Source organism: Chiloscyllium plagiosum, unplaced genomic scaffold (genome assembly GCF_037043375.1).
Source record: "Chiloscyllium plagiosum isolate Xiang-an unplaced genomic scaffold, Cpla_swu_hap1 HiC_scaffold_2, whole genome shotgun sequence".
NCBI classification, from domain to species: Eukaryota; Metazoa; Chordata; class Chondrichthyes; order Orectolobiformes; family Hemiscylliidae; genus Chiloscyllium; species Chiloscyllium plagiosum.
Window position 1 is genome coordinate 34,294,507 of NW_028270140.1, and position 15,673 is coordinate 34,310,179.

Below are 15,673 nucleotides of genomic sequence, written 5' to 3' on the forward strand. Positions count from 1 at the left end.
TATAGTGGGAGGAGACTCAGGTAGAGGAATAACATACATGACGTGTTGGAGTCGTACATTGCGTGTTACTCCAAAACAGAAAGCATATCAGAGAATATTATTTTTCAGCTACTATCTGCATTTTGAGGCAAATCTCACAGATGAGATTTCTCCATGTTATTCAGATTTGCATGCAGATGCCATCAATGTCCCTTCTGTAGTCCTAAACTTTCTTCAAAGTGCCAGTGCTCCAGTTCCAGCAGAGAAATAGGCTGACTCAAATGGGTCATGCCAGTGTTTATACTCCACATGAGCCCCTTTCCCCATTGCTCACCTCAACTCCTCACCACATCCTTTTATTCCTTCTCTGTCATGTTCTTTCTAATTTTCACTTAAAAATCTACTATTTTCTCATCCACTCCATATTGAGCTTTAATCAGGATTACTGGAGTGCTTGGCGTCTGTTACAATCACTCCCAGTGATTGTTTAAGAACTTTCTTACATTGTTCAATACTCAAGCGGACAAGGAACGAAGAAAATTTACAGCCCAGGAACAGGCCCTTCACGCCCCCCCCCAACCTGTGCCAATCCAAAGCCACTGTCTAAACTTATCGCCCAATTCCTAAGGATCTGTATCCCTCTGCTCCCCACCTACTCATGCCTCTGCTCAGATGCACCTTAAAATGAATCTACCGTGCCTGTCTCTACTACCTCTGCTGGCAATGCGATCCAGGCACCTACCACCCTCTGTGTAAAGTATTTTCCGCATGTATCCCCCTTAAATATTTCTCCTCTCACTTTGAACGCATGACCTCTCGTTATTGAATTCCTTACCCTGGGAAATGCTTATCTCTATCCACCCTGTCTATACCCTTCATGATTTTGTAGACCTCAATCAGGTTCCCCCTCAATCTCCTTTTTTCTAATGAAAACAATCCTAACCTACTCAGCCTCTCTTCATAGCTAGCACCTTCCATACCAGGTGATATCCTCATAAACCTTCTCTGCACCCTCTCCAAAGCGTCCACATCTTTTTGGTAATGTGGCAACCAGAACTGTACACACTATTCTAAATGGAGCCGAACCAAAGTCTTGTACAATGTTAGCAAAACCTGCCAGCTCTTATACTCAATACCCCATCCGAAGGCAAGGATACCATATGCCTTCCTGACCACTCTATCCACCTGTACCTTTAGGGTACAATGGATCTGAACTCCCAGATCTCTCTGCTCATCAACTTTTCCCAAGGCTCTTCTGTTTACAGTATAGTTCGGTCTAGAATTAGACCTTCCAAAGATCTAATTTGCCCGGGTTGAATTCCATCTGCCCAATTCTCCAGTTTATCTATATTCTCCTGTATTCTTTGATAATCCCCTATGCTTTCTGCTACTCCACCAATCTTTGTGTCATCTGCAAACTTATGATGAGACTACCAATGCCCTCTTCCAGATCATTTATGTATATCACAAACAACAGTGATGCCAGCACTGATCCATGAGGAACACCACTGGTCACCTTTCTCCATTTTGAGAAACGCCCTTCAACTACTACTCTGTCTCCTGTTGCTCAGCCAGTTCTTTATCCACCTAGCTAGAACACCTTGCACACCATGTGACTACACTGATTTGTAGCTAAAAATGCAAAGGACTTGCTGGAGGTCAAGTCCTTGTCTGACAATCTAACAGACTGGTGGTGATTCAACTCACTAAATCTAGTGATGTGGTGGTGGTGGCGGCTTTTTATTTTTCTCAATATAAGGACATTTAGTACATTTCAGGATAGGTCATCCAACAGTAATGGACTATAGACTTTTACCCATTATTTTCTATGAGGCCTATCCTGATAAATTCACATGGGAGTGAAACTAAGAACTGTGTTCCAGTAACACATGACATGACCCAACATCTTCCAAAGTGCTCCATAGCCAAAGTACATTTAGAATGGTGACAAGCAGAGAGGCTGCCATTCAGCGCTCACATATGTGCCATCTCTGTGCAAGGTCAATTCAGGTAGGCAAGTCACTTTTAAAAATGCAGTCATTGCTATAATGTAAGGAAAAACGCAGGCATTCACTTAAAAGTACAGGCAGTCCCTGAGTTGCAAAGTGTTCCGTTCTGGAAAGCTGGAGCACATTTTGGGACAGTGGAAAGCAGCCATTCCAAATACAGGAAATGTTTATTTGTCAGATCTTTAAATTTTAGAATCATGTATGGGATCGTGTTCGTTAGCCTGATGTTCAGAAATTGTGGATCCCCTGTAGGGATGAATCATTTGATAAAAACAGACAAACTGAAAATTTTAACTATACTGCAGGTAGGTTTATCTAACAGCCTCTTTACAACAATTCACAACACACTCAAAAAACTATCAAACATAAAAATACATTTCCTGCAAATTACAGGACATTGAGAATATAGTAAGTGTGCACAATGTTTTGAAAATGCACTGTTCTAATAAACTGACTTATCAAGAACATTGACCTGGAAGTAGAAAAGGTTAGAACTGCCTTAAACTGACAGCCCTCCTTCTACCATCACATGACATCATTCTAGTTTGCTGAAAGTTTCAATCAGGGTGATAGAACGTTAATGGAAATTGATATCCTGTGTAAAAATTGGGAGAAACCAGCTCCTAAGGGCAAGGAACACAACTGTTAGCCACATCGATTTGTAATTGCTAGTGCAGCAAAAGGCCTTTTATCCAAGAGTGCCACCAAGGGAGCATGAAAGTATTTCATTTCCCGAGGAAATAGTCCTCGTTGGGATGAGCACAAGCTTCAGCAAAAAGAAAACTAAACATTTGTTCAAACCTGTTCTCAAAATGAACTTTTTAAAAATTATTGCCAACCCAATTTTGATCTATATATTTGGCAATTGTTTTAGAACGTTCAAGTAAAATTATTTACAGAAGTGCAAGTTTCTTTAATCTCTCAGAGTCTTCCCTTCCATGTATTATGTGATTCATGACAACCTAGAACAGTAAAACGTAAGTTTATGTGCTGTATTTTTGGCAATGATAAAGTCAGATGAAAAGGAACCTCTGATGTATTTGAATAGATAAACCCACACAACTTGTCAAATCCCACCTTAATACATCATATTTATAAAATTTCCAATGGATAGATCCTGTATAGGAATCTACATTTTCACGGTATTGTTAAGCAACATCTACAAACACGATTGATCTGTCCACTGTTACTGGTCTTGTCACGAAGTTCTTCTTGAAAAAAAAAATTTGTATGTAGGAAGCCACCTTGATGATCACACACTTAGTAATCCTCTTGGTGCTACTGAAAGAATCTGATAATATTCCCTGGGTGGAGGGGAAGTGGTAGTGGTTGTTGGATGGGGGCGGGGGTGGAGGTTTAGGGATTGGAGACCAGGAATTTTTCAAACCAACTTAGAGTCGAGAAACAATTTTCAAGCATTTTCCGTCGGACGGTTAAATAAGTTGGTGCCGTTAATGAATCTTTTTGGAATTTTCAGTATCAAAGGTGGTCTGTCTGAAGAGTTTTTAGGAAGGGTTCTACTTGGTGAAGAACAATGTTGCTCATATTCTCGTTCTTCCCCTTTGGAATTCTGATGACTGTCAGTATCAGTCACTGGATTGACATCTTCTTGTTCAAGGTAAGTCTCTTCATGTGGATTTGGTGGACTATGATCAGAATCTGGGGAGACTCTGCACACATCCAAAGAGTCTGTGTTTGTGCGATTCAAGAAAATGTTTGGAGTTGTGTCGGGAGATTCCATTGTCCTGAGAACATGTTTCTCGTCAAGTTCAAAACTGTTACCTGTGAGAAGGTTAGTAGTTGTGACGGAAGTGCTATTGCCATCTTCCATACTTGAAACAATCACGTCACTATCACTTTCAATGGTTATGACAAGGGGTGAATGATGTTCAGTATCAGTCTGCTCGCTGCTCCTTTCCCTTTTCTGTTTCTTTTTGTGTTTCTTTTTCCTCTTATGGTGCCGACTTGCATCTGTTACCTTTCCCTCGTACACTATTTCCACACTTGCGCTTCTTTTTTTCTCCTTATGTTTTTTGATCTTTGATTCACTGCCTAGTGTACTCTCAAGTAACACTGAACTACTCTTCGAGTTACTGCTACACTGTGAAAGAGGGCCAGGGGAGCTACCCTCCTGTCTGGGCAGCATATGAATTTCTGATGATAAATTAGCAACTTGCAAACTTGCATTTTTCATCTCTTTGCTGGAGAAACTTTCCAAATAATGAGTCTTATATTTCCGTTTGCCCCCAGGTTTCTCTTGCCTAATCTTATCGGTCCTACCAGACATGGTTCTAGATCGGGTACTAGATGGGCTTCTTGATCGATAACTTCCGTATTGGTAATAGATATCGTCTCTATGGCTACTTGGACTCCTGAAACTTGTACTTTCGGAACTGGATCGAATTCTATAATCTGAACATGGTGACCCTCTCCTGTGATGAGTTCTGGTTCGAGTTGCAGATTCATAGCCATCATTCCTTCTACTGTGATAACTATATCTTTCCCACTGATAGGAGAAAGCCCTGTTTCTTTCCTGGTATTCCCTCATATAGCTGTATGTCCTCTCCCGACTTCTGGACCTCTGTCTGTCTCTCGGAGCAGGATAACCTCTGCTCCAAGAACGTGACCTGGCTCTATGCCTGTAAACAACACAGTCACTGTTCTGTGACCTCGTCCGACTTCTGGTGAACGACGCCCTCTCTCGGTTCCTTGATCGCCTTCTATCTTGAGTTTGATGAGCACGGGGCTCTCTGCTACCTGATCTGGCCCTCTCTTTTCTATTCCAGTCTTTAGCTCGATGTTCACTTCTACTGTAAGAGTAAGTCACCATGGTTCTATCCCTGGTGCTTGGTTGCTCGGGCCTCCGAAGATCATGCTTATCTCTACTAAGTGATCGCATTCTGGATCTATCCTTTGAACTGCCTCGAACTCTGCTCAATGTCCTTTCTCTGTGCCTGCTCGAACGTGATGCACTGCCCCTAGAATGGGAACTCTTCTTACGACTGTGGTGCTTATCTCTTTTTGATTTGTTGCTCTTTTTGTGTTTCAACTTCTTTCTTTTCAATCGCTCCCTGGATATGGATGATCTAGTTGATGATGATCTAGTTGACGAAGACAAACTGCTGGTGCTGTGGAATCGTATATGTACAGGTTGTTCAGCAACCTCAGTGCTTGTGGCTTGAATGGAAGCATCAGAGTCTGAACTTAGCTCAATTAGTTCAGGAGTTCTTTCAGCTAAAGGCTTTACGTAACCAACTATTAGGCAGTCATCGATGGAACGGACTGACCCCTCTTCATTTGTGCCTGGATCAGTTTTAATTGATGCTGTAAGCAATGAAGATCCAGGCTGTGGTGGTGTCTCTTCAGAAACAATAAACGTTTCACCAGGTGAGGAGTTAGCTGACTCCACTGTCTCTGTCACTGAATAAGAAGGGCCCGGTGTTTCATCATCCCATGTCGCCTGACTTAAGCCAAGTGCTAACTCTGAAGGATTGGGAGTGGGTCTATCTTCTTCCTGAGCCTGAGCGGTGTCAGGGGAGATTGTGATTACAGACAAATCAGAGTCACTTTCTTCCTCATAGGATGGAGCTGGACAGTCATAGTTAGCCCTCTGATCATACGATTCCATGTTGAATGGTGCCCGTGCAAAGCTTATGAATTCATGCAAGAAATGATCTGTGCGGCTGAGTAAAAAAGGCCGGAGTTCTTCCTGAAATGCCTCGCTTTCCATGTCATATCGAACAATGTTAGACATGATGATGTGTTGCACAATATTGACAACAGAGCCATGGGAGCCAAACAAGACACAGAGCTCCCGTTTTAACCACGGCATTAACCGGTGAAGACAGGCTGCATTGCGCCGGAAAAATTCGGCAGAAATATCTCGATACCGACCTCCATCCTGGACATTCCTTACCCTCAAGCCCGATCGGTACAACTCCCGTCTAAAACGGATCATCTCTTGTTCTTGGACCTGGCGTGTGGATCTTCCCTCAGACTGTGCTCGTCTCCGAGCACTCATTCGCTGCATCATTCGACGCAAGCTGTGTCCCTGATACATCCGGGGCTGCCTTCCAAATCCTTCAAATACCACTCCGTTGTCAGGCAATTCAGGAAGAACAGGGGACCTTCGAGGTTGGCGGGTGCTGCGACGTTCGCGCGTCAGCGTTGTTCGGTATCTAAACCTCTGCCCACCTGGACTGGCAAATGAGCCATTCTCTGTTGCCTTCAGTACATACTCCTGAAAATCATTTTCAGTCCGCACACTGTGGAAAATTGAGTTAAAAGGTTGTTTGCACAGGGGACATTCAGCTTTATTTCGTGACCATTCCTGAATGCAGCGGAAGCAGAATTTGTGAAAGCAGCGATCAATGTAGGACATGTTGTCAAATCTGTCTAGACAGATGGGGCATTTTGCATCAGGTGACGCATCAGCCCTGACTCCATGTGGAATCTTGCTGCTTTCAGGATCTGGTGAAAACTGGTTCTCCATCTTCAAATCTTCGGTAGCAGATGCCATAATCTGAAACCAAAAGTAAAAATTCCAATGAAGAATTTCTAAATGGATATAGAAACAAAAGGCTGAGAACAGATCTCATTTTTCCAGTAAAATCCGGTTAAATTATCCATGTCTGGTACAGACAGGCTGGAAGTCAGGTCCCAGGTCTCTGCCACTCTATAGCTAGAAGTCTTAAGAGAGGGACCTGGCCTTGTTCCCCAATTCACTCTCCCACTGTTACGTATCTAAACCCAAGATACTGTGGAGATAAACAACTTAGTTTGTTAGGAACTACAAGTACAAACATAAGCACAACCACTTTTTATCCTACTTCATTTTTAAAAAAATTGAATAAGATCTGGATTAAAATATATAGCCAGCGATGACATATTGCCTTGGCTTTGAACAGCTAATTTTGGGCACCATCTGGATAACACTTTGGCAGATTGAATTTGTCAAATATACCATGTAAGATGCTACTATCTACAGCACAGAATTATTCAGGAGAATATTACTGTTATAAGAATGATCTAAAGGTTGACATCAGAACTGAAGTTACACACATCAGGAATAGTTGAAAAGGCTTGTATAGTTTTTAGTGAATGAGTTTGACACGGTACTCGCGTAGATGATTCCATTTGTGGAAGATTCCACAGCAAGGAATAATCAATATAAGATTAATAAACTATTGACTATTAGGAGTAACTTATTTACCCATAGACTAATGAAATGCAAAACTTGTCACTGACAGAGGTGGAGGCAATTTGCATATATAATTAAGGGAAGATTGATATATATTAGGAGGAAAGAAACAGAAGGAAATGCTAATAGGATGAGATGGAGATGAAAATGAAAAGAAGCTTGTGTTAAACTTAGGATCATTTGGGCCAACAGTTCTGTGCTGATAAATTTTGAAATAATCTAGGATTAGAAAGTTTGATCCAAAAACAGTATAGAAATTTTAAAAATCTGATCTTTTCAACAGAAATTTACTGTTAATTAATTACTCATCTTTTACATTGTGTATCTGTTTTATATTCTGCATAATTCAAGGTAACTTGGATGATCTGAAACTCTCCAGATTAAATAATAACCTAGTCACTCAATATTTTTATAGACAGATCTTTTCTTTAAGGTGATTCTCCAGCTTGCATTATCAGGTACTGACAACTGCTCAATTTATAGATTAGATTCCCTACAGTGTGGAAATAGGCCCTTCGGCCCAACAAGTCCACACCGACCCTCCGAACAGAAACCCACCCAGCCCCATTCCCCTACATTTACCCCTGACTAATGCACCTGACACTACGGGCAATTTAGCATGGCTAATTCACCTAACCTCCCACATCTTTGGATTGTGGGAGGAAACCAGAGAACCGGAGGAAACTCACACAGACACGGGTTGAGGCTGAAACTAGATTTTACAGTTTTGTCAGTGTTGCTTAAAAGCACTTCCCAAACTTATGACTTCTAATGGCAGAAGATGCATGGCAGCACTACCACCCACACATTTTCCCACAAATCTCACACCATTCGGACTTGGAAGCATATTACTCTTCTTTCAGCATTACTGGCTCAAAATCCTGGAAAATCCTGCTTAACAGCATCCTCGGAGTATGGACATGCAGGGACAGCAGGGATAAGAAAGCAGCACTACAACCTTCAAGGCAAACAGAGAATGGACAATAAATACTGGTATTGCCAGTGATATCAACATCCCAACAATTGTGTATAAAAATGCAACAGATATGGAGATGCATATATATTTATTTTGCCAATACAGATTGATGCAGAAAGTAAAACTGCAACATGGACTTTAATCCATTCAATGCCACTTGGAATAACCAACACTGTCACTTCAATATCACACAAAATAGCTCAGTATCCTATAAAATTAGGAAACATTTTAAATCCACTCTTCTTTAAATAAAGAAGTGCGTTTAATGCAAACACAGAAAGATTGTATGTTCTAGTTTGGTCACAACAGCCCAGAAGTCAAACCAGTAGCATTTTCATTCTCTCTTCATTACATTCAAAGTTTCTAAAGCAGTTGAAAGCAGACTATTCCAACATCCAAGTTATCTTATTATGAACTGTGACACCACCATAGTCAGTTGAATCTCAGATGGCGACGGGAGGTGGAAGACCTGGAAAATGTGCATTGAGAACAACCTAGCTCAATGCCGGCAAAACCAAGGAACTCATTATTGACTTTTGGAGGGATGTTATTCATGCCCCCCTACACATTAATAGCACAGAGGTGGAACAAGTGTAGAGTGTCAAGCTTTTGGAAGTGGTCATCCACAACAAGCTTTCTTGGACTCTTCATCTGGACGCACTGGTTACAAAGGCCCAACAACGTCTCTTCTTCCTCAGGCAGCTGAGGAAATTTGGCATGACGGTGAATACCTTTGCCAATTTTTATAGGAGTGCCATCAAGGACATTCTGTCTGGATGTATCACTACCTGGTATAGTAACTGTACCATTCAAGATCAGAGATGGTTACAGTGAGTGGTAACCTTGGCCTGGACAATCACAAAGACCAACCTCCCATCTATAGAATCCATCTACCAGGCCCGCTGTCAAGGAAAGGCTGCCAGCATTCTCAAAGATCCATCCCACCCTGGTAATGCTTTTCTACAACGTCTACCATCGGGGAGAAAGTACAGAAGCCTGAACACACGCACCAGCCAGTTTTGTAACAGTTTCTACCCTACTGTTGTTAGAATACTGAATGGACTCAAATTCTTAACATTTGCCTGTACCTGTGTTTTTGTTTTTGCCGCTGTTTACCTATTACTTACTTATCTATGCTAGTTAACTATGTGATCTGCCTGTATCGCTTGCAAGACAAAGCTTTTCACTGTGCCTCGGTACATGGGACAATAAAATAAATTCAATTCAATTCAACTGTAGAAGAGCTGTCCCATCATCTTGTCAGGGCCTTCCTTCTATCTCCCAGTACCATCTTTTAGTATCACCAATAAGTTGACCAACAATGAATAGTAGGACTCGATCTCAATACATGCACCACTGCCAAGCTCGGACAACTGGATTTAAAATTTGAATAGCTGGAAGTCCAGGTGTTCTGGTAATATTGGTATTGTGATAAATTCAATTAGTACATCCTATGACAAAACTCTTATTTATATCGTACCTACACCATAGGAAAATTCTCAGTGTGCTTTCTCTTTCAAGGTTTGCTTCCAGTGTGGAAATCATAATTTACCTTTGCCTACTTTTAATGTTTATAAGCTTCAATAATTTATAAAAAGTCACAAAGAAACAATCTTGTGATTTATTCAATTACCCAGCGAGTGATAAGAATGTAGAACTCTCAACCACAGGGTTGGTAGAGGCAACTAGCGAGATGTATCTAAGGGGAAGCTAGAGAAATGAATAAGTGAGAAAAATAAAAGAGGAATGTACTGATGGGGTGAAATCTAGTAGAGTGGCAGATTGCATCTGGATCATAAACATCAGGTCAGACCAGTTGGACTAACTGTCTACATTCATTCCTTTCATCCTTACAATCGTGTAGAATCTTTCAGCTCAGAAGCCAAAGTAGTTGGTTGTCACATTTTTAGTCCTCTCCAACTTACAGCAGCACAGGAACAAATAAGCTAAATGGTATTTTAAGTCCTCCATTCCAATTGTTTTTCCTCTCTTCTCTCCTCCTACCCTCCCAATGCCCCCTTAAACATTTCTATTTAAACAGAGCTAATTCCTCACAACTCACTGTTTCTAGCAATCAGTTAAATGGGGCGGCATGGTGGCTCAGTGGTTAGCACTGCTGCCTCATAGCACCAGGGACCCGGATTCGATTCCAGCTTTGGGCGACTGTCTGCTCGTTCTCCTCATGTATGCGTGGGTGTCTACCGGGTGCTCCGGTTTCCTCCCACAGTCCAAAGATGATCAGATGAATTGGCCATGTGAAACTGCCCACTGTGTTAGGTGCATTAGTCAGAGGGAAATGGTCTGGGTGGGTTACTCTTCAGAGGGTTGGAGTGGACTTGTTGAGCCAAAGGGCCTGTTTCCACACTGTAGGGAATCTAACCTAATCACAGGACAGAATCAGTTAAGATGTAAGCACTGTATGCATACTAAGTAACAAAGAATGCAAAGGCAGGTGTTGCGTTGCCAAAACGTTAAAACTGGCATCCAAAAACAAGGCTAAAAATGCTTTTGACATAAAGCACCGACGTTTAAATGTGTTTATGATATGGTGCTGGATCTTTCCGATAGAAGTGTTGACTGCTCACTGATTCATCAGGAATACAATTGTTCTACACAAGAGGTTTGTTTGGAAATATTGAACTAATTTAGTGTGAAACATGACAGCGATTGCTAGTATAAGAACTCAACAACAGAAATATTTTAGTGTGACAGATCAAATCTTTGAACTCTAGAATTTCATTTCTGCCCAAGATTACCACATTCAGCTGTTCACTAAGAAAGGATAGAGTGTGTTTATTTTAGTTTCATACATTTTTTGCTTAATACATTTTAAAGATATTTAAGTTTCTGGTCGATAATGTTATCAGTGAAAGACTTCGAGAAGTTTACCTGATGTGCAGTGAACTTTCAATGAGAAACATTTCCCTTCTAGAAACAGTGCCTGAATTTAAAAATCGTGGACATCTGTCTCTCCATTTTTCATTCAGGATTCTCATTCAATCAATGAGTGCATGGGCACAATCCTCCTCAAAATCAAAATCTTGATGCAGAATAGTAACACATCTGCTCTAGTGCAGGACAGAGCTGGCCAAAGGACAAACAGAAATCCACAGATACACATTGCAGTCACAATATCAATAAAAGGGAACTGCATTCACTCCATTAGTATGAGGAAGGTTTAAGTCATCTCATCATTAAAACATTTCAACAACCAGCAAGATCTAGCCTGGCTGGCAGTGAGAAGGCTGAAAATGTGTTGCTGGAAAAGCGCAGCAGGTCAGGCAGCATCCAGGGAACAGGAGAATTGACGTTTCGGGCATAAGCCCTTCTTCAGGAATACCCGAAACGTCGATTCTCCTGTTCCCTGGATGCTGCCTGACCTGCTGCGCTTTTCCAGCAACACATTTTCAGCTCTGATCTCCAGCATCTGCAGACCTCACTTTCTCCTGGCAGTGAGAAGGGTATTGCCCATCAGATCCTTAATGCACACCAAGTCTCTGTTCATTACCAAATGTCCTGAAAACTGCTGTGATGGTGAGGAGGCTGCCATAAATCTCCTTCTGGAAGGTGCCTTTGCAATCAAGGTCTGAAGAGAGATGCAGTAGTTTTTGTCAAGTTTCACCTCGGGCAGCCCTGTGATGCAGATCTCTGTGATCTACGGGCTGGTTTCCAAGACAAACACTCATTGCACCTGGAGGGCCAACTTGGTGACAGACACTCAAAACCTGTTGGTCTTCCAGTGCAAAGAGTTGATGGAGAGCTGCAGACTGGAACATTCCAAGGTCCAGGACTACGTGCTGAGGGATGCACTAAAGCTTGGGCAGCTGCTGCCAAGGCACTGACCACAGTCTTTCTGCCAAAACAGAATGACGGGAGGATCTATTAAGTTTCAAGATATGTTTACAGCCTTAATGGGTATGTAAATAGTTTCCTCTCATGATTAGAAAATACCTTTTTGTTGCAACTGGATTGAAACTTTGAGGAATGTCAAAATACTTGTTGTATTTAGTTAAAGATAACTTATGAATAAAGTATATTTTTTAAACAGGTGTGTGGATGCTGATATCAGTTAGTATTTTCTCATGTTTCAGAAGCTCCTATTGACAGGCATAGACACTGCATGCAGAATTCTAGTGACCTAATGATATTATTGCTAGACTATTAAACTAGAAACTCAGTTAATGTTCTGGTGACATGGATTCAAATCCCGCTACAGCAGATGGTGGAATTTGAATTCAACATCAAAAAAAGAAATCCGGAATTAAGAATGTACTGACGACCATGAAACCATTGCTGATCACCTTAAAAAACTCATCAGGCTCACTAATGTCCTTCACAGAAGGAAATCTACTATCCTCACCTGGTTTGTCTACATGTGATTCCAGACACCATCAATGCGATTGACTCTGAATTGCTATTTTGAGATGGCCCAGCAAGCCACTCAATTCAAAGGTAGCTAGAAATGAGCAATAAATGCTGGCCATCCAGCAATGCCAACATCCCACAAGTGAAATACAAAATGTGTAGTTTACTTAATGTTGTCTCAAATGTAACTTCAAACTACATTGAGGTACTGCCTTTATTCGCACTTGCCATCCTTGTAACATCTCTGTGAGATTGTCAATTTAGATAATGTGAGTTCACTAACCTAGAGCTTTGTCCAGACATATTTCATACAAAGTCTTTTATGTCATCAAAAGCAGATTTCAGAGCTGAAAGGACAGTTTGTTCAGTGAATTCATCAGATCAGTTTCAATATTTTCTTGTGAACATCTAGTTAGCTTTACATTGCAGTAAAAGTGGATTTCCAGCTGAAACTGAGGGAAAAACTGGTGCAAAGTAATTTAACACTTTTGCAAACTTCCTAACACATGAACAGGGAGACTAATTTGCCCTCTGAGGCTGGTCTATCCCTCATGATGTGGAGGCGTTGGTTTTGGACTGGGGTGGACAAAGACAGAGGTCACAACACCAGGTTATAGTTCAACAGGTTTATTTGCAATCACAAGCTTTCAGAATGCTGCTCCTTCAGCAGATAACTTCATCTGACAAAGGAGACATGATTTGGAGATGCCGGTGTTGGACTGGGGTGTACAAAGTTAAAAATCACACAACACCAGGTTATAGGAGAAAGTGAGGATTACAGATGCTGGAGATCAGAGCTGAAAAATGTGTTGCTGGAAAAGCGCAGCAGGTCAGGCAGCATCCAAGGAGCAGGAGAATCGACATTTCGGGCACAAGCCAAGCCCGAAACGTCGATTCTCCTGCTCCTTGGATGCTGCCTGACCTGCTGCGCTTTTCCAGCAACACATTTTTCAACACTAGGTTATAGTCCAACAGGTTTAATTGTAAGCACACTAGCTTTCAGAGCATCGCTCCTTCATCAGGTGGTAGTGGAGGGCTCAATCCTAACACATAGAACTTATAGCAAAAATTTACAGTGTGATGTAACTGAAATTATACATTGAAAGATTGATTATCTGTTAAGCCTTTCATCTGTTAGAATACCGTGATAATTTCACTTCTTTCATGTGTAAGTCACATTTTTTTTTTTAAAATGTTGCATTCTTGGGTTAGCTGTTAACAATGGTGATAGCTAGACAATATGTTGAAGGCGTTGGCCCCCTGTGTTCTCTGTCTATGCCATGATGTTTAGATTGATTCTAATCTAAAAAAAGTGAGATAACGGAGTTTTACATGAATTCATGCAGTTTTTGAGCAAAGTACATTGTAACCCTGCAAGTACAAATTCACCCCACAAAATATATGTGCGCATGTGGGTCTTAGTCTGTCTGTGTGTGTGTGTGTCTGGGTTGGGGGTTGAGAGTGTGAGAAAATGTATGTGTGTGTGTGTGTGTGTAGTGAGTGCAGAGTGTCTTAGGTCTGTGAGGGGGTACAATGTGTGTCTGGTTGTCTGTGTGCACATCTGTGTATATGTGTGTATGTGTGTACAGGAGTGCCTGTGTCTGTGTAGGAATATCTGTGTGTGTGTATAGTGAAATGGTGGTCACTTGTATTGTGACATGAACCCAAGGTCCTGGTTGAGACCCTCCCTATGGGTGCCGAACTTAGCTATCAGCCTCTGCTCAGCCACTTTTCATTGCTGCCTGTCCCGAAGTCCGTCTTGGAGAATGGTCACCCGAAGGTCCAAGGTCGAATGTCCTGGACCACTGAAGTGTTTCCCAACTGGGAGGGAACCCTCTTGTCTGTTGATTGTTGCGCGGTGCCCATTCATCCAATTTTTGTAGCCTTTGCTCGGTTTCCCCAATGAGGATGCCCGGAGGCATGGTACATGGTACATTTTAGCTATGAAGAGAGGCTGGATAGGTTTGGATTGTTTGCTTTGGAGACAAAAAGGCAGAAGGGGCATCTGATTGATGTATATAAGATTGTGTATAATGTATAATTTCAGTTACATCACACTGTAAATTTTTGCTATAAATTCTGTGTGTTAGGATTGAGCCCTCCACTACCACCTGAAGGAGCGACGTGCCGAAAGCTAGTGTGCTTCCAATTAAACCTGTTGGACTATAACCTGGTGGTGTGTGATTTTTAACTCTGACAAAGGAGCAACACTCCAAAGCTCCAAATAAATCTAAACGGTTGTTCCTCATCCACCCTCAGGTCAACCACCTGATGAAGGAGCAGCGCTCCAAAAGCTAGTGCTTCCAATTAAACCTGCTGGACTATAACCTGGTGTTGTGTGACTTCTGATTTTATACCACATCAATAAGATGATGGCAAAACCCCAATCAGCTACCTAGGTTCTGCCTCTTAAACCCTTGACTCTTCCAGCACCAATCTATCATGGTCACAGATGTATACAAGAATTATGCTTTGAGGGAGAGGATTCCACACTTCCACCACCCTTTGTGCAACAGTTATTTCCAGAATTGTCTGGCTCTTCAATTTCAGGATTGAACCACAACCTCCCCATAACGCAAGGGGGTACCAGCCTCCTGAAATGAAAACAGGAATTACTGGAAAAACTCAGCAGGTCTGGCAGCATCCGTGGAGAGAAGTCAGTGCTAACGTTTCGGGGTCCAGTGACCCTTCCTCTCAGAGCTGAATGCCACTGGCTCAGGTTCCCGTTTAAAAGTCTCTGGCCTCGAATTGTTTTGTTTTTGCTGCCTGTCATCTCGCAGATCCACAAATTGTTCCACAGGTTGCTCATTCTGGTGACCGATCGAGATGCTAACCTTGGGCCTGCGCTTGGCCCCAGCATTTAGGCAGTTACCCCTCCCAGGATCTCTTACCTGCTGCAGCCGCACACTCCTCTATCTTCCACACACTTCACTCGAATTATACAGTATTTTAACTGCGATTATTCTCTTCCTTTTTCTTTAAATGCTACAGCATCCCATTCCCCCCTTCGTCTCCTCTTCCTCCTGGATCCGACCGCGAACATTTGCTCGGTTTATTCCCACGTAGGCCCTCCCACCCCGCCCCACTCCCTAGCCCTCAGGCTGAGTCCGGGCGACAAGCCCCTGCCTGTGAGGGGGTGACACC

General features: G+C 42.1%; 2 protein-coding genes across 2 annotated transcripts in view; both read right to left on the minus strand.

The window, feature by feature from the left end:
* Positions 1–15,560, minus strand: part of rigi (RNA sensor RIG-I) — a 96,757-nt gene extending 81,197 nt beyond the window's left edge. The window contains exon 1 of the mRNA XM_043716266.2: positions 15,421–15,560. The gene's annotated coding sequence lies outside the window, so the exon portion shown is untranslated. The remainder of the gene's footprint in view (positions 1–15,420) is intronic.
* LOC148151853 (E3 ubiquitin-protein ligase Topors-like) lies at positions 3,009–15,550 on the minus strand. Its single transcript, XM_043716260.2, has 2 exons — positions 15,421–15,550; positions 3,009–6,510 (listed from the first exon to the last, which is right to left on the minus strand). The coding sequence occupies exon 2, from the start codon at positions 6,505–6,507 to the stop codon at positions 3,400–3,402; it is 3,108 nt and encodes a 1,035-aa protein (XP_043572195.1). The 5' UTR covers positions 6,508–6,510; positions 15,421–15,550; the 3' UTR covers positions 3,009–3,399.
* Positions 15,561–15,673: the final 113 nt, after the last annotated feature.

What these genes read in the sequence shown, in the direction of transcription:
- LOC148151853 (XM_043716260.2), bottom strand. Translation starts at nt 6,507, where the DNA reads ATGGCATCTGCTACCGAAGATTTGAAGATGGAGAACCAGTTTTCACCA.